The sequence below is a fragment of the Protobothrops mucrosquamatus genome, unplaced genomic scaffold (assembly GCF_001527695.2).
Source record: "Protobothrops mucrosquamatus isolate PMUCROS unplaced genomic scaffold, P.Mucros_1.0 scaffold1518, whole genome shotgun sequence".
Classification (NCBI taxonomy): Eukaryota; Metazoa; Chordata; class Lepidosauria; order Squamata; family Viperidae; genus Protobothrops; species Protobothrops mucrosquamatus.
The window spans coordinates 20,801-40,269 of record NW_015387690.1 but is presented as its reverse complement, the minus strand read 5'-3'; the positions used below and the strand labels follow the sequence as shown (position 1 = coordinate 40,269).

General features: G+C 41.7%; 2 protein-coding genes across 2 annotated transcripts in view; both read left to right on the top strand.

Moving 5' to 3' along the window:
• LOC107293150 (la-related protein 4B) overlaps positions 1-7,815 on the top strand; it is a 72,132-nt gene extending 64,317 nt beyond the window's left edge. Inside the window, exons 8-12 of the mRNA XM_015822286.1 lie at positions 283-336; positions 421-630; positions 1,224-1,330; positions 1,415-1,645; positions 7,185-7,815. Of these exons, the coding sequence (XP_015677772.1) occupies positions 283-336; positions 421-630; positions 1,224-1,330; positions 1,415-1,645; positions 7,185-7,242 (660 nt within the window). The 3' untranslated portion in view covers positions 7,243-7,815. The remainder of the gene's footprint in view (positions 1-282; positions 337-420; positions 631-1,223; positions 1,331-1,414; positions 1,646-7,184) is intronic.
• A 3,914-nt stretch (positions 7,816-11,729) lies between these two features.
• Positions 11,730-19,079, top strand: LOC107293149 (la-related protein 4B). The gene is made up of 4 exons (XM_015822285.1): positions 11,730-11,762; positions 13,247-13,380; positions 13,738-13,849; positions 18,672-19,079. Exons 1-4 carry the CDS (start codon positions 11,730-11,732, stop codon positions 18,912-18,914), a joined length of 522 nt encoding a protein of 173 aa, XP_015677771.1. The 3' UTR covers positions 18,915-19,079.
• The last annotated feature ends 390 nt before the right edge of the window (positions 19,080-19,469 follow it).

The following is a 19,469-nucleotide window of genomic DNA, read 5'->3' as shown; positions in this document are numbered from 1 at the left end:
TTGATTAATAGAATAAGAACTGTATTGGTTTGAACATGACAGTAGATATCATGGGGGAAAGAGAGGGAATTAGTTTGTTGTAATAATTTGAGATTTGTACTGATGATATTCAAATGTAACGGAATTACTGTGCTCAGCCGCCACGCTACTTTTCAAATATGTAAATGTAATATTGTAAAATTAATAAAAAATTTGAAACTAAAAAAAAAAGAAAAGTATGAATGCTTTTGTTCCCACTAATTTGATTGCTCTGTTTCAAACAAATATATGTTTCTCTTAAAGGCTTACAGATACCTTAGAGAAGAAGTGAAATTTTTCCAAGGAAAACCAGTTAAGGTAAATGTGTTATTTTGGGATTTGAAATTATAGTTATGATCATTCTGAACATCATCTTCTAAGAATGTAATCTATCATTTATAGGCAAGAATAAAAGCAAAAGCAATAGCTATAAATACATTTTTGCCAAAGAATGGATATAGACCTCTGGATATGAATATCTACACACAACAGCATTATACAACATCATTGTACTTACCTCCAGTATACAGTCCCCAGCAGCAATTTCCACTGTATAGCTTCATTGCACCACAGACTTGGTCTACAACACACAGCTATCTTGATCCATCACTGGTAAGCACTGGGGAAACGTTTGTTTGTCTGAAGTTTATGCTGTTGTAGACGATTTGGAGGAACTGTCCAAGGAGAGGAGCAATCCATATTACTAGACCTAATGCTATGATTCAAATTCAGAACATTCTGTTTAAGTGGGATCTGGGATGCAAAATAAAACAGATTTAAATTTCAGACATGTTGTAATATAACTTGCTTTCTATTCTTGAATAAAAATACAATTAAGACCTTATTTTTTAACACTTCCAGTGTAAATCTGACTGAGTGTTGTCTTGTCCTTGCTGTATATTGATTTTTATAAATCCATTATACTAAGCTGTACTAAACCAAACAGATGTAAAATTGCATACTGAGATGTTTTGTCATATCCCACTCTCATATGCTTTTCTTCATGTAAATGTTTGTCCAGAAGAGCCAAAGTGTTAGAAATACAAATATGTGTAACGAGAATATTAATAAGCAAAAGTATGATGCTCTTGTCAAAAAACATGAGGAAAAGTAAAGTGAACCAATGAAACCATTGTGCTGTTTTCAGAACTTTACGGATATATTGAAAGTTTCAAATCTACATCTGAAGTATATCTGTTCCATAGGTCACAGCATTTCCAAATACTGGATTTATCAATGGATTTACAGCTCCTTCTTTCAAGCCAACTGCTTCTCAACTGACTTCCCTCAGGCAGTATTCTCCAAGAAACAGGCAAGTTCTGTTAATACATTTTTATCTACCTGGACAATATGCCTGGAAAGGTTTTCTGAAAGGTTTTTTTTTTCCCTGTCCCAGAAATCCCAGCAAATCACATCTACAACATACAATTTCTACTGCAGACAGAGGGACTGGATTGCTAGAGTGTCCTACAATATTCAATCTTTCTGCTGACCAATTAATCAACAGACAACCAGGACAAAACAGAACACGGATGCAAAGTACTACAAGCTACACGAAACGAGAAGTAGGGAGCGGGCGAGTAGAATCCACAGCTTCAGATTCATCCCCCAGCTTAGGCAGAGGAAGGTGGGTATTGAAATTTAGGGTTAAATATTGGCCACTGAGGCTGGGTATGTTGTATCAGTATCTGAGCCAACCATTGTTTATAGAAGATGGTTTCAGTGCTCAGGTAGGGCATCCTTCTTTCAGGCCTTTTTTAAGTGTTTATTTCAGGTAATCTGATGGAGTAGAATCAAAACATAACAGAACATGGAAAGTAATGGTGCAGATATCACATTTATGTGATAATAATATGCACAATAATATTTAGTGTATAACTTACGACTACTTACCAAAAAAGCTGATCGCCACTATATCCACATTTATCAAAGTGGATCTAATTAACACAACTTGGAAAATAAATGGCAATGGAATCACTTCTAGAAACTTAGAAAATGGTTTTTTTAGAAAATGGAAAAACAAGTTATTTAATGAGCATCAGAATTTGGAGTTTTTAATATTTAAAATAAAACAATGTAGATCTAGACTTATAAAGATTGTGCTTAAACTAATCTTCAGTGGAAGTTATAAAACCAAACAGCGAGCTGGGCAGTATATAAATTTAATAAATAAAATCTGGGTTCAGGTTGTTGGATATTTCTGATACTCCAGAATGATAGCTGGAGTGCTATAAATAAATGGAAAGCATAAATTTGAAATGTGGGGTCCTTGGTGCTCTCTGAGCTTGGTTGTTTTCTTGCAGATGTTTCATTAGCAAACTAGGTAACATCAGTGCTAGTAGAGAGTGGGGTTTGCTCCCTATGGATATCCATGCAACTTCATCAAAAAGTGCCTGACCACTCAACCTAATAAAGCACCGGAATGGGACAACTCGCCATGGCTGTTTCACCGTGGCTGTCTTGAAGAAATAATATTGAAGAAATGGTGGAATAGAATCATTAAAGAAAGGATGCTAAAGGAGGGACAAATGAAATGTGAATGACAAAAATTAAAATAATGTAAAAGAAACAGTGGTGGATAACAGTAATATCACGTTGAGTTATCCCGCATTGAGTTATTCTGCATTGAATTGTCCCATGGCAAGTTGACCCGCAGTGAGTTGGCTATCAAACCTGGCTCTACTCCATAGTTGCCTGCTTTTGCTCGCAGTTTTGCCAAACTGACGGGAGGAGGGTGGTGAATTCCTAAGGGCAGGGGGAGGCTATGGAATGCAAGTGAACCTTCTGTTGCCAGAGAAACGTTATCTACCAAGGCCAAGTCATGAAGAATGTTTGACCGGAGCAACAGAACTGAATTCAGTTGGTGAACTATGAACTGTGGGTGGCCCAGAGGGGAAGAGGGGAGTTACCTATGTGGGTTTTCGTGGGAAAATCCCAAAACTGACTTTGATTCTGCCGTGCCTAGATGGATTTTTCAATAAAGCTACACTCTTGGTCAATTTAAAGAGCCGGGAGTTTCTTTTGTTGAAGGTGCCAAATGGGACAGTTGACATTAAGTCAGTTCTCCCAGTAGTGTCTACCTGGATCCCACTGGTAGGCCAAAGACCCGAGATGTTGGCAACAGGCAAAGAATAGGAGGAGGAGAAGAAGCTGGAGGAGCCCCTGGCGCAAGAAGCCCCAGCAGCGCTGCAACCTGGGGCAGGGGCGCAGCCAGTGGCCAGGCGTCCAAAATTGAGGGCTGAGAGCCCCAAGCAGCAAGCCTAAGGGAGCGGCTGCAGGATGCTCTGTACCAGAGACCGAAGACTTGCTGGGTGGCAAACATGGGGAAGGCGGCAGAGGCCGAGGACCCCCTAATTTCTGCAGGAGTCAATGTGACCCGAGGAAGCAGATGGAAGGCGAGGTGACCAGTCGAGTGGGATGAGCCAATCAAGTGGAAGCTCCCTGCCGCCACCCATAGCTCATCAATGGAGGAACCAGGAGAGACGTTGGGAGGCCTGGCAATCAAGGGAGCGGTGTCATCGGGAGCCAAGGCTCCAGTGGTTGGGATGGGGGGAGTGAAGTCACTAACCACCCCGTCTCCTCCCCTCCTGCAGCCGGTGGTGCCAGTACCTGCTGGGACAATTGGGTTCCCCCCTGCAGACAACAGCGGCAGTGGATTTCGCCGCCTCTCCCCCAGCATGATAGCAAGCCTTCCCTCCCGGCAGCAGCAGCAGTCCTACACCCTGGGTACATCATGGTGAGAGACGAGCGACCCCCCCCTCCACAATTCAGTTCGATGGAGACTCAGGCAAGCTGGCTCACTTCTTAGCCCAGATGTGGCACCACATGGAGCGCTATGGGGGAATGTACCCAGACGAAGAAGCCTGGATTCACGCAGTGGTGTCCAACCTGGAGGGCGGCACATCCGGATGGCTGGTGTCCCTGCACAATGCTGGGGCGCAGGAGCTGGGTGACCTAGATGCATTCATGCAGATCCTGCAGGGGTGGTTTGAGGATTCCATGGAAGCCTGGTGTGCTGAATACCACATCCGCACCCTTAAGCAGGGAAAGGGGCCGGTGGCAGAGTACATTCAGGACTTCTACAGCCTAGCCAGCTACCTTCCTGACTGGCCTGAGTGCATGCTGGTCTACTTCCAAGGTGGCCTAGATCGAGAGCTATACCTGAACTGCATATCCCGAGGGGTGCCGCAAAACTTGTAAGCGTGGTTCCGAGTGGCTGGCGAGGTTGAGATTGACCTGATGGAGTTCTGAGAGCACACTGCATAGGAAAGCCGGCCCCGCAGAGCGCCTGAGAGACGCCCAGGCTCCGGGGGGAAAGGGGGGCGTGTCCTCGGCTGCAGGAGGCCCTGGGAGCCCTGCTTCTGCTGCAGAAAGGAGGGCCATCGAGCAGCCGAGTACCTCGCACCACAAGCAACCGCTCCTCCACCCACTCAGCAACCCAAGAAAAAGAGATCCCCGACGAAGCCGAAGGAGAAGACACACGTAGGGCAGCAAGTTGTTGAGTTCTCTCCTCAGTCCAGCAAGGAAGAGTGAATTCCAACCAGCCCCTGAAAGGGTCCAGTCTTCTATTAGAGCAACAGTGAGGGGGAAGACGACCCGATGGTAAGTGGCACCATCATACCCATATCAGCCTGGGTGGAGATTGTGGTGCCCTCCTCAGGGTCAAGGGGAGCCATCACGGCATTGCTGGACTCGGGTTGCACCCAGAGCGTGGTCAGCACCCAGGTGGTGGAAAGGCTGGGACTGAGACTAAAGAAACTGAGATGACCCCATGGCATTTCCCCAACTAGACGGGTCAATAACGGGAGGTTAGCCAGCCACCTGCCTAACCGAGCCGGTTTGGCTCAAAGTGGGGACTCAAGTAGAGACTGTTAAGTTTATTGTAGTCCCCAGGATGACTGAGCCCATGGTCCTAGGACTAGCGTGGTGGAAAAAGTGGAACCCCTCTGTGAGCTGGGATAGAGAATGGTGGCGGATGTGAAGAAGAGCTGTTCATCAGCAGGAGTCAGGGAAACTGCAAGGAGCCACCCACACACCTGCGACTAGAAAAGTAGAAGCGGAAGCCGTGAATACACTAAGAGGAGAGACGGTGGATTAGAGCCATTAATTCCAGCGGAATATCGCTACCTAGCTGAGGTTTTTGGCAAAAAGGAATCAGATGTGTTCCCACCTCACCGACCCACCGGTTTTGCGATAGAGTTCATGCCAGGAGCCAAACTGTCTAAGCCAAAAATGTAATCTATGACCTCCAGAGAGATAGACGAGCTCTGAGTGTTTATAGACAAGAAACTGGCAAGGGGGTTCATCCAGCCAGCGAAATCAAGAATGGCGGCCCCAGTGCTTTTCAAAGGACAGGTCCCTTAGACTGTGCGTTGACTATAGGGGGCTGAACTGCATATGTATGGAAAACATGTACCCTCTCCCCCTTATGAGGGACATGCTAGGCTATTTGGCAAAGGGGAAAATCTTCATGAAGCTGGACTTGAGGGAGGCGTATTACCGAGTGAGGATTAAGGAAGGGGACAAGTGGAAAACAGCATTTCATTGCCCCCTAGGCTGCTATCAGTTCCAAGTAATGCCATTTGGGCTGCAAGGGGCTCCTGCCATATTCATGCAACTGATAAATGAGGTCCTGCATGAGCATCTGTACAAGGGAGTCTTGGCGTACTTGGACGATATATTGATATACACCGAGACCCCTGAAGAACACATGAAGTTGGTCAGAGCCGTACTCGGGAAACTGCAGGAAGCCCAACTCTACGCAAAGTGTGAGTTCCACAAGACCCGCTTAAACTACCTGGGATACCGTATCTCCAATGAGGGAGTGGAGATGGATCCCAGTAAGGTGAAGACAATACTGGAGTCCCCTCGGACCAGGACACAACTACAGAGTTTCCTGGGCTTCGTGAACATTTACTGCCAGTTCATCCCCACTTTTGCCCAGATAGCCCTACCGATCACCAATTTTCTAAAGATGGGGAAGGGGCAAAACCAAAGCCCAGCTAGCCCTTGGATTGGTCCTTTGACTGCCAGGCCGCTTTTGAAAAGTTGAAGCAACTGTTCGCTGCGGAGCCGGTCCTGAAACACCCGGACCCAGAGGAGATGTTTGTAATATAGGCGGATTCCAGCAATGTAGCAGTGGGGGCAGTCCTATTCCAAAAGGAATGCAAAAGGGGAAATACAACCCTGTGCCTACACGTCTTGCAAGTTGTCCGACAGTGAAAGGCGCTGGGCTATCTGGGAAAAGGAGGCTTACGCAGTCCGATGGGCTCTCCTAACATGGCAACAGTTCCTGGAGGGTAGCAAGATCCCCTTTGAGGTCTGGACGGACCATAAGAACCTACAGTAGAAGCGCTGAAGCCTCCCCCCCCCCCGGAAACCTATCTCCTAAGCAGGTCCGGTGGACCTAATAATTTAACTGGTTCAACTTCATACTCCAGTATCTGCCAGGGGGGAAAACTTCCTTGCAGATGCCCTCTCCCGCATGCCACAGTACAATAGCGGCCGAGAGGCAGTGGGAGCACCAAGTACCCCATAGTTCAACCCTGAGCTACAAATATTCTTTTCTATAATTTTGAAAATTGATAGCAAGGCCATTCATTTGATAGTTTCCTCTTGGAAAATCAGGATTATCATCCAAGGTCCTCCGTTTTCTACATCTCCAATTTTTTTCTCCTAACAACCCTGAGAGGTAGGTTATAATAGGCTGAGTGATAGTGATTTGCCCAAGATCACAGTTCACATACCTGAGAAAAGAGTCTTGATCCTGCCTCTTGGACCTAATTGAAAGTTCTGACAATTACACCACAAAGGCTTTCTCAGTGTAATAATACAATCACATTTAAAATGATATCTATGAAAACAAAGAGTAAATTACTAAATATGATGACTTCTTTTTATAATAATGTTATTAAGTTTATCAAGATATAAAATACAAAAGAAAGTGAAAACAGTGGGACAATGGGGGGCGAAAGAGGAAGAGAAATAAGTGTAGTGTAAAGGAGAAAAAAGAAAAGAAAAATATTGACTTCTGACTCTTTATAGTACAGTAGAATAAGATAGTAACATTACAGCCTCAACTTTTTACTTTTACATACTAAGATGTATTGGCCATTTCTATAACAAACTTATCTAATCAGCAATAACGATGACTTCTGTCCTTCCAGAAAAAACTCTTATGGCTATAGAAAAAAGAGAGATGACAAGTTCACGGTGAGTATGTGATGTCTAGTTGTTCACTTGAGGCTAGAAGATTCTTGACTAACACAGCCTCAATGTGGAATGATTTGAAGTGATGTTATACAGCAACTAAGCAATAAAAACATATATTCTAAGTAACTCCAAATTGTCATGAGGTAAATGCCAAGGTTGCTGCTGACTCAAATTTGCATCAGACGTTCAAGTTGTTAAAGCAATTTTACAAAAATCTCCTCTTCCTCCTCCTCCTCTTCCTTCTCCTTTGGAATTCCTTTTCTGACCAAAATGAATCTGTTCTACAAAACATAGAAAATTCTCCCATAACAAAATAACTGATTCTCATTTTAGGTCTCAATGCTTTCCCACATACTCCTTGGTTTTTTAACTAACCATGTTCTTATTCTCTCCCTACCAACTATAATTTCAACCTCTTTTTTCTTATGCTTTTAAGTGGCATAATGTTTTGTTTGAAGACTAGAATCTGCCTTTCCATTTTTCCCACAGAACAGAGATATGCTTGCATTTAATGCTATTTTGTTTCATACTTTGGTCATATTGGTAAGGCAAAGAAACATTTTAATGGCACTTAATGCTTGGAAATTCTAACTTTTAAAAAAAGAAGATAAAAACTAACACCAAGCTAATAAAGTAAAGAAGAAGAAAAAAGTGAAGAGAAAGCAAAAAGTGCAAGAAAAGAAAAAAAGTTGAAAAATAGAAAAGAAAGCAAATACATACAAAGTGGCTTCTGATATTGTTCACAGCAGTTATAAGTACAATTATATTTTAACCTCTCTCTCTAAAGTTACATCATAATACTCTTCTTTCTATAATCTGTCCTGTGTAATCGTCAAAAGCCATAAATTACAAGTTCATTTGTTTCAGTTTTACACAAAAAGTCCATAAGAGATTTCCAGTCACCAATATAGATGGTGTATTTTCTCTAATCAAATAAGTTAATTTACCCATCTCAGCAAGATCTGTCAATTTCACCAACCATTTCTCCCTAGTGAATAGTATTGAATCTTCCCATCTCTCTGGGTGGTTGCTTTTCATGCATAAAACTCAGGTTGTGCCCAGAAAATCTGCACTAACTCTTTACACCTTAAAGTAGAAACTGAACAAAATTCTATTCACCTTGGCTTCTTCAAATGAGATGATGGTAAAGAGCTTTCTTTGTTGTATTACCTGCCCTCTGGGACAGCATCCCCTGGAGATTTGTTCCCCTCACAGTCTTCTGCCTTCAAGACAGCCTTAAAATCATTTTTTGAGTTGGGCAGCCTAGAAATTGGAGGATGGATAGATGGATGGAGTTATTAGTCCACTACATGTATACAGTTGTGTTTCTTTAGATTTTTGCTGTTTCCTAACAGTTTGTGCCCTTTTCCTTGAGGATTGATGTTGCCTTGCTTTCGTACCCTATGCTTCTCTTTCAGAGAGGACAAACGCAGTCTCCACCCACTCCAAAGCCACCGTCTCCAGGTTTTGAGCTGGGGTTGTCCAGTTTTCCTCCCTTGCCTGGAGCTGCTGGGAATCTAAAGACTGAAGACTTGTTTGAAAACCAGTTGTCAAATGTGATTGTTGCAACATCAAAAGAAAAAGTAAAAATCCACAGATGTCGGGCAAGGGTGAATTTGGGGACACATACTTGTTCACTCTAAAAATCATACAGTGAGGGAAAAAATTATTTGATCCCCTGCTGATTTTGTACATTTGCCCACTGACAAAGAAATGATCAATCTATGATTTCAATGGTAGGTTTATTTTAACAGTGAGAGACAGAATAACAACAAAAAAATCCAGAAAAATGCATTTCAAAAAAGTTATAAATTGATTTGCATTTTAATGAGTGAAATAAGTATTTGACACCTTCGCAAAACATGACTTAGTACTTGGTGGCAAAATCCTTGTTGGCAATCACAGAGGTCAGACGTTTCTTGTAGTTGGACACCAGGTTTGCACACATCTCAGGAGGGATTTTGTCCCACTCCTCTTTGCAGATCCTCTCCAAGTCATTAAGGTTTCAAGGCTGATGTTTGGCAGCTCGAACCTTCAGCTCCCTCCACAGATTTTCTATGGGATTAAGGCTAGGCTACTCCAGGACCTTAATGTGCTTCTTGAGCCACTCCTTTGTTGCCTTGGCCATGTGTTTTGGGTCATTGCCGTGCTGGAATACCCATCCACGACCCATTTTCAATGCCCTGGCTGAGGGAAGGAGCTTCTCACCCAAGATTTGATGGTACATGGCCCCGTCCATCGTCCCTTCAATGCGGTGAAGTTGTCCTGTCCCCTTAGCAGAAAAACACCCCCAAAGCATAATGTTTCCACCTCCATGTTTGACAGTGGGGATGGTGTTCTTGGGGTCATAGGCAGCATTCCTCCTCCTCCAAACACGGCGAGTTGAGTTGATGCGAAAGAGCTCAATTTTGGTTTCACCTGACCACAACACTTTCACCCAGTTCTCCTCTGAATCATTCAGATGCTCACTGGCAAACTTCAGACGGGCCTGTACATGTGCTTTCTTGAGCAGGGGGACCTTGCAGGGGCTGCAGGATTTCAGTCCTTCACGGCGTAATGTGTTACCAATTGTTTTCTTGGTGACTATGATCCCAGCTGCCTTGAGATCATTGACAAGATCCTCCCGTGTAGTTCTGGGCTGATTCCTCACCGTTCTCATGATCATTGAAACTCCACGAGGTGAGATCTTGCATGGAGCCCCAGACCGAGGGAGATTAACAGTTATTTTGTGTTTCTTCCATTTGCGAATAATCGCACCAACTGTTGTCACCTTTTCACCAAGCTGCTTGGCGATAGTCTTGTAGCCCATTCCAGCCTTGTATACTTCTACAATCTTGTTGTCCCTGACATCCTTGCACAGGTCTTTGGTCTTGGCCATGGTGGAGAGTTTGGAATCTGATTGTGTCAGAGCCCCTCAATTGTATTTGCCTTGAATCCTTCCCTTTTCCCTCTCTTGCTTTTGCCTACGTATTTTCGGGGCTTGCCATATTATTGGGTGAGGGAGCCTGCAGGGGGAATATTATCTGCTTTGTTCTACTCTGGGTGAGATGCCCTCCTTCTGGGCAAGAGGAATGTGACCTGAAAACATCTGCCTTATCTCCAGACAACGGATCCTGGGACCATTGAGAAACGAAACCAGGAGAGACCTTGAGAAGCCCGCTAAATCTCTGGATTCTCATGACACTGTGGCACCTGTGGATTGGCTGGATTTCAACCAGCCGGTTGGACACTGGGGGGAGTAGTTGTGAATTGCCTTTTTGATGTAACCCTTTACTCGCCAAATCTCAGACTTTGCTTTGCTCTCTTGCCATCACTAACTCTCAATAAAAAGTTCCTTTTGAGACAATGCCTGTTTCAAGAGTTCTGCTTTCTTGGGAGATCTAGTTGAGGCAGGTCCTTACATATTGCTTCTGTGGACAGGTGTCCTTTTTACAGGTAACAAGCTGAGATTAGGAGCACTCCCTTTAAGAGAGTACTCCTAATCTCAGCTCGTTACCTGTATAAAAGACACCTGGGAGCCATAAATCTTGCTGATTGATAGGGGATCAAATACTTATTTCACTCATTAAAATGCAAATCAATTTATAACTTTTTTGAAATGCATTTTCTGTATTTTTTTTTGTTGTTATTCTGTCTCTCACTGTTAAAATAAACCTAACATTAAAATTATAGACTGATCATTTCTTTGTCAGTGGGCAAACGTACAAAATCAGCAGGGGATCAAATAATTTTTTCCCTCACTGTAATTTCTTAATGGTATTTGTGATTGCTCTGGGAAAAGAGGCTCTGGAACACCCATCTATAAAGTACTACTTTCTCCAGCAGGCTAATAGTCAATTTTGTATACAGGTAGTCCTCAGCTTACCACCATCATTGAGCCCATAATTTCTGCTGTAAGTCATGACGGTCATAAAGCAGGTCACCACATGACCAGATCCAATTTTACAACTTTTTTGTGGTGGTGGTGGTGATCTGAATAAGGAGGTTGTTTGCTGTGGGGCTTTTTTTTGCTGGAAACGGGAAGTAAACATCACATGACTGGGGCACTGTGAATGACTATAAATTGGGGCTGGTTGTTGAATGCCCAAAATGTGGTAATGTTACCAGGGATGGGGTGCAGAACTTTTAATCTGGGTCATAAGAAGGTTTTTCGTTTGCTACCTGTCGTAAGTCGAGGACTAGCTATAGCACTGTTGTACTTGGTAGTGGACTTGCCAATACATATATACAGTGCATTCAGAAAGTATTCAGAACCCCTTTACTTTTGTCAATTTTGTTATGCTGCAGCCTGATTCTACAGTTGTTGAAATTCATTTTTTTCTCATTAATCTACACTCAATACCCCATAATGACAAAGTGAAAACAGAATTTTAGAAATGTCTGTAAATTTATTAATAAGAAAAAACTGAAATACCACATCAGCATAAGTATTCAGACCCTTTGCAACAACAGGTGAAATTTAGCTCAGGTACCTCCCATTTCTCTTGATTGTTGCTGACATGTTTCTACACCTTGATTGCAGTCAACCTGTGGTAAATTGATTGGACATGATTTTGAAAGGCAAACACCTCTCTATAGAAGGCTTCACAGCTGACAATGCATACTGTAGCACAGGGGTGTCAAACTTGCAACGTCACGTGACGTGTTGCGACGTATCGTGACTTTTTTCCCATTGCCGGCAATGGCGTGGGCGCAGTTTCAGCATGACGCATCTGGCCCGTGGGCCGGCAGTTTCACACCCCTGCTGTAGCAGAGCAAAAGCCATGAGGTCAAAGGAACTGCCTGCAGAGCTCAGAGACAGGATTATTGTAAGGCACAGATCTGGGGAAGGCTGCAATAAAATTTCTGCTGCACTGAAGGTTCCTAACAGCACAGTGGCTTCCATAATTCTCAAATGGAAGAAGTTTGGCACAACCAGGACTCTTCCAAGAGCTGTTCGTCTGGTAAAACTAAGCAATCGGGGCAGAAGGGCCTTAGTAAGAAAGATGACCAAGAACCTGATGGTCACTCCTACTGAGCTCCAGAGATCCTGTGTGGAGATGGGACAGAGTTCCAGAAGGACAACCATCACTGCAGCCCTCCACCGATCTGGGCTTTGTGGCAGAGCAGCTAGACGGAAGACTCTCCTCAGTGCAAAACACATGAAAGCCTGCTTGGAGTTTGCAAAAAAGCACCTGAAGGATTCTCAGACTGTGAGGAACAAGATTCTCTGGTCTGATGAAACCAAGATTGAACTGTTTGGCCTCAATTCTAAACGTTATGTCTGGAGGAAACCAGAAACCGCTCATCACCTGCCCAATATCATCCCAACAGTGAAGCATGGTGGTGGCAGCATCATGCTGTGGGGGTGATTTTCAGCAGTAGGGACAGAGACTTGCCAGGGTTGAGGGAAAGCTGAATGGAGCAAAGTACAGGGATATCCTCAATGAAAACCTGTTCCATAGTGCTCAGGACCTCAGACTGGGCCGAGGGTTCACTTTCCAACATGACAACGATTCTAAACACACAGCCAAGACAACACTGGAGGGACCTGAAAATGGCTGTTCACTGAAGGTCGCCATCCAACCTGACTGAGCTTGAGAGGATTTGCAAGAAAGAAGGGCAGAAAATCCTCAGTCCAGGTTTGCAGAGCTTGTCGCGTCATACCCCAAAAGACTCGAGGCTGTAATTGCTGCCAAAGGTGCTTCAACAAAGTAGTGAAGGGTCTGAATACTTATGCCAATGTGATATTTCAGTTTTTTCTTTTTAATAAATTTACAGACATTTCTAAAATTCTGTTTTCACTTTGTCTTTATGGGGTACTGAGTGTAGATTAATGAAGGAAAAAATGAATTTTAACAACTGTAGAATCAGGCTGCAACATAACAAAATTAACAAAAGTAAAGGGGGTCTGAATACTTTCTGAATGCACTGTATATTTGTTTCAACTCTGCCTCTAATGGTATTATGTTAAGTTATAAACATAATGTGTTGAATTGAAATGTAATTTAAATGATTTTAATTTTGTTTTCCTCAGAACACAAAAGATCATTGTCTGGGTGTAAGTACAAACACTGTAGCATCTAGAATTCCTCATGAGCCTTCTTTGCCAGTTTCTTCTACTCTGCCAGGGACATTTGAACAATCTCCTTCCTCATCTCAATCTCCCTAGTAAGGACCTCATAATACAAAGCTTTCAAAATATTGTTTTGAATGAACATTTTACATTATCAAAAGGCTAGACGTCATTATGTCAATAGCTCTTGAACTTTTCATAAATAACACTGCTTATGTAATACCAGCTACCTATAATTTTTGTCTGAATTATGCAAAAGCAAATACTGACTTACAGCTTGATTGTCAATGTTGTGAGAAGTATCCGTCTGTCTCCAAGAAAAAGTTTCTTACAATATAGATAGATACATTTTGTTCTCATAGTGGTGATCTGCCTTTTGCATATGGATGTCACTGTGCAGAAGATAGAATTGAGGTATTTTCATTATAATCACATCTTCCTTTCTATTACAGTGATCCCACAGTTATGGACAAACAGCAGAGAGAAACTCAAAATATTGAAAGACTTTCTTCTGTTCTTTCTACTGCTTGTAAATCATTACAAGTCAATGGGGCTTTTGTAGCAGTAAGTGCATTTTGATTTTTATAAGAAGTTGATGAGGACCTTTAGGTTTTTAGTTTTTCATTTTCATTTTTAGTTACTTTAGAGGAGAGATTTATTGCCATTGTATTATGCAAATCCAGCTGTTCTGATAGTTTCGAAGAAACCATACTTTTTTTTAATAAAAGTTTTATTGATTTTTAAGAATTACAGTCTTTAGTGCTTAGTAAACAACATGTCTGGGTTTGTATATTTAACATTGATTTCTTCAATATAAATCTGTTCAATACTACACAATCCAGTATTTTTTCCCTGATCCTCCTTTCTTCTCCATATTTTTTCCATTTTCCCCTCATTACACAGTTACAATTTTTGGTACTGTTAATGTATACAGAGTTAAATATAAGCATCTTCATCATATTTTACTAATATCATACAAATAATAATATCAATTATAAATCAATAATGTCAATTCATTAATCAATATTCTGTTTTTCATGCTCTTAAGGTTTGATTTCCCATCAGTATTTGAACTATCTTTATCAGTTATGATTTTCTCAATAATAATAATAATAATAATAATAATAATAATAATAACAACAACAATAATAATAATAATAATAATAATAATAATAATAATCTATATAAATAAAAATGTAAATGTTTGTTTGTTCAAAATCTTAAATCTCCGAAAGTTCTTCACCGATTGCTTTGAAATTTTGACACAACGTTGCATTCGAATACGCGCGCAATTTTATATACCTATATTATATAGATGTCACACCTGTGACAGGTAAAAACATGCTTTTTTGAAAAACAGCGCCATCTGTTGGACGCTTTGAAATTGCCATTGAACATGCAATTCAATTCTTTCTTTTCCATTTAACCAGACTGAGCCACAGCAACGCGTGGCCGGGTACAGCTAGTAATAATAATAATAGTAAAGTTGGAAGGGACCTTGGAGGTCATCTAGTCCAACCCCCTGCTCAGGCAAGAAACCCTATACCATTTCGGACAAATGGCTGTCCAGTCTCTTCTTAAAAACTTCCAGTGTTGGAGCATTCACCGCTTCTGGAGGCAGGTTGTTCCACTGGTTAATTGTTCTAACTGTCAGGAAGTTTCTCCTTAGTTCTAGGTTGCTTCTCTCCTTGATTAGTTTCCACCCATTGCTTCTTGTCCTGCCTTCAGGCGCTTTGGAAAATAGCTTGACTCNCTATACTATACCTGTGCATTTGGTTTTTCTTGCCTAAATGTAGAACCTTGCTTTTTTCACCATTGAATTTCATTTTGTTAGATAGTGCCCAGTGTTCAAGTCTGTCCAGATCCTTCTGTATCTTAAGCCTGTCTTCTGGAGTGTTGGCTATTCCTGCCAGCTTGGTGTTGTCTGCAAATTTGATGAGTTCCCCATCTATTACATTTATATAGCTAAAAGTTTTATTCATATCAATCCTCCTCTTATCTTCATATTTCCCATATCAAAAAAAGAAAAAATGCTTAGTTCTAAATCATATATTTCATTATAAAAGTCTAATTATATATAAGGGTCATCCGTTCTTTTAATCTTATTCAAACAAGTATTTAAACAGATAATGCTCCCTCTAAAAGGTCAAATCTTCTGTTTTTTTTAAATCTGATTCTTGCTTTCTTTTTTTGCCAAGTAGCTTTCCAACCCAGGGCAATTAGATTGCCCAGGAATTTTCTTTCTATTTTTGTAAAAAAAATGCTTGGCATGAGGAAGACAATTTAGGTAGGGTATTTTTGGGGGGGGAATTCCACCCATTTATATTCCTTAAACAACTCCCAGTTCCTTTCTCCCTCCATTTCTCTTTTCATTCCCTGTGTCCCAAGTTGTGAAATTTCCCCTAACAGCTCTATACGCCATTTTTTAAAATCTTCTTCCTTGCCATCAGATATATTTTGCAGACCTAAGGGGTAAAAGGTCTTTTGCATTTTCATTGTTATAGCTAAGTCTTGCAGTATTTTGTTTATATATAGTCATTCATATTTCCCTTCTTTTATCTCTTCCATCTCTAAATCCATTTCCTCTGTTTCGTCTTCTGATTTCTGGTTTATTTGTTCATACTTTATAGTCGTTATCTGGAAACTTTCTAGTTGTAGATTTAATTTGGAGATTTGCTCGTTTATATTGTCTAAATTGTTTTTAGTCTCATGAGGACATTCTTTTTATGTCCTCTTTGCATTCAACAATTGTTTGGTGAATTAATTGTAGCATAGAATATATTTCTTTCTGAAAGGTGTTTGTTTTTTCTTCAGGCATCATTCCTAGAGATCCTCTAGTATCACCAGTCTCAGTAAAAGTAGATCAAAGTTTCCTGTAGTTATCTGGTCTTTATATGTATCCTTTATAATCCAATAGATTCCAAAGTATAGGTTCAGTCCTGAAGGCAATATTTTATAGTGATCCTTTGTCTCAAGTATCCAAAAATTGTCAATCAGGCAAGGTTGTAATCCACAATGTTCAAAATGTTCAACCTCTCTGAAAACAGCTCAAAAGTCTCTCCCAGCCAGGCGTAGTCCAAGGTCAATTTTTTCTTTCTCTCCCACTAGCTCTTGAAGTTAAAAGTCCAAGTTCAGTAGGTATTTATAATCCAAGAAGGTCAGGGTGATAAGTATGCCAAAATATTTTCCTTTATTGCCAGCTGTTCTCCCGAGCTAGGAATCACCAAGCAGCCAGGAAGCAAATTATAGTGCTATACACAAATCCACCACTAGATGTCACTCCAAGTCCATTTTCCACTCTTAAAACAAAGGATTGATTTCTTATATTTCGCCTCAATTTTTTTTTCAAAGAGAAAATCTTAAGTTATCTCAGTTCTCAAATTTATCAAAAATGTAGCTTTATGTTACTTCCACTTCAGTATTGTATGTTTCTGTCCCCCATAAAATTAAAATGCCGCTTCCGTTTACATTTGGAGGTTTTTAGCTTCTTGGGAGCCTTTCCCAGGAAATTCAGTTGTAAAATAGTAAAGAAAGGATCAATATTCTCACCCAGTTCCAAACATGCTGTTTATGATGTATTAATTGGTGCTTTTTTCTTCTTCGGTTGTCAGCAGCTAATGGCTGGCCACAGGAATGTAGCCGGTCTTTCCCCTGCTGGTTTGGAGGGCTTTCTTTGGATCGAACGGAAAGACTGCTGTCTCTCCGTAATCAACAAGGCACCCCTCCTCTTCATCTCCTCTTCGGGGCGATTTTAGGCCCTTTTTAGGGCCCCCAGCAGGGCAAAATCGGGTGCAGAAGGCAGAGCCCTGCCTTCCTGCGTCCCGTCCTGCCGCGACGCAAACCAGATGTCAGAGGCCATCATACTTATCAAAGATCTCTCTAAACTCTGAATTCCAGCTTTTTTACAGAGGGCAGGCTTATAAGCCTTGAAATTATGACATGTTGAATCAAAAAGTTACAATTAAACACCAGCAGCAAAATAGTCAAAATGGCATTTCGGCAGTGAATCCACTGTGTCAAAAACAGATACGTTAATATCTATCTTCCAAAGCTGTTACTTGCCGAGAATCAAGAACTAAACCATAATGACTGGTTATGCCATTGTTTGTTATGCAAATCCAGCCATTTTAATTTGAAAGCCTTGGATTATGATTCAGTCTGTTGTTTGAATTAAAGCAGTTGCGGTTTATTTACCAACCATGACATAGTACTGTGGTTCATGTCTCATTGTGACTGTGTTTCAGCCATCCTCCTGATATTTGCTCATACAGGTATTCCTTGACTTATGTCCATTTGTTAAGCAACCATTTGAAGTCATAGCGACCAGTCCCCACAGTTACGGTCATTGCAGCACCCTTGCAGTCACATGACCAAAAATTGAGCATTTGGCAGCCCACTCAACCACAGGGGTACTTCAGCTCACTGGCAGCTGTGGCTTCCTGGGGTGGCTGCAGCTTTGTGCCGCACTACTGGGCTATGCTGGGGCTGGGCTTTGCGCTGTGCTGTGGCTAAGGGTCTTCTTGTAGCCCTAGACACACAGCACATCAAGAAGCCATTTTGTGGCATGCTGCTGGGCTGGGCTAGGCTGAGGCTTCTAGGCTACGGACTCGCTCTGCAGCTCAGGAGCTTCCTACAGCCCCAGAGGTGCAGCACACCAAAAAGCCCCTGAGCTGAAGCATGGCAAGCAGCCCCAGAATTGCATGATTATGTGGCTGCTTACCGCCCCACAGGGCAGGGTGCAGGGCAACCAAAAGAGCAAAGGTGGGGGAGAGGAAAGGGGAGGGGGAGTTGGAGGCAATCTGTTACTGAGGCTCATGGCTGGGAGAGACCAATCCCAGAATGGCTTGGAATGGGGTGGGCTCTTGATTAACAACTAGTGGAATTCAGTTACCAGCAGCAGGAGTGCCGGGAGTGCTGTCACTAAGCAATTCAGTCATAAAGTGTGACATCAGGTGACCACGTTGCTTAGTGAAGGTACTCCCGTTGCTGTCGTTAACAGAATTTCACTGGTCATATGTCGCGCTTTATGACAGCATTGCTTAGTGATGGAAATTTCAGTCCCAATTGTAATAAGTTGAGGATTACCTGTATGCCTTACATTATTTTCCCAAATAACTTCCACAGAGACTGAAACTGCAGTGCGATTTTTATCACTCTGAAAATGTTATGCTGTGATGCCCATCAGCGGTTCAAGATTCCAGTACACAATTGAATGTCTTACTCTATTCATCTTTACATTTCAATTATACAGAACAACAACATTGCTTAAGGAGTAAATCTTCATGGAGAATTACAAACCTAAGCATGTCCTTCATATTTTATGCAGACTGATACTCGTGGTGGTGACAAAACTGTTCAGTTTTATTTTTTGTTTTTAATAATGCAGGAGTGGCGGAAACCTAGTTATGCAGAAATCTGCCAGAGGATTAGTAAGGATCCACCTCCATTACAGTCCCCAAAAGAACAGAAGCCAAACACTGTTGGTTGTGGGAAAGAGGAAAAGAAGCCCACAGAAACACTAGAAAGAAGCAAAGAATTGCCTCCTGTGAAGTCTAAAGACCAACAGAGACCATCAGGACGGAGGTCACCTCTTTCTCCAGCCATTGGGAAATGTCTAACTAAAGAATAGAATGCCCCTCCCAAATCTCAATGAAACTAGTACTTAGGATGAATTTCAAGAAGTTTTCACTATGAAGTTACCCCATGTTGCAACTCAGAATACAAAGGAGTTGCTGGTTAAAAGCTTGCAGGGGGCATGAAGTATATGAAATGCTTGCTAGGTATTTTTCATTGTTTGTTGTTTCTTTTTGTTTCTTTATAAAATAGATTTTTCCTCCTCTTTCTTGCATCCCCACCATCAAATTCCCCTTGAGCAAACAGTCAACTCTGTCAGGGTTTAATTAATCTAAAACTTACGTTTGGTTGGTGCTGAACTTAAGTTGATGCTTAAAATCTTATTTTTTCCCCTTAGGCAGAAGATGCATTTATCTAAAATCCATTTTTTATTAAACCTCTGTGTGGCTGTGTGATTACAAGCTCGCTCTAATGAGTTTTTTTCCTAACTTACTAGGCAGCAAGTGCTTACTAGTGCTGGTGTAGTTTTTAAATAACTGTGCTATAAGTAGGAATCTTTAAAAAAAAATCCTGAAGACTAATAATAGCAGCTAATGCATAGGGTGTAAAG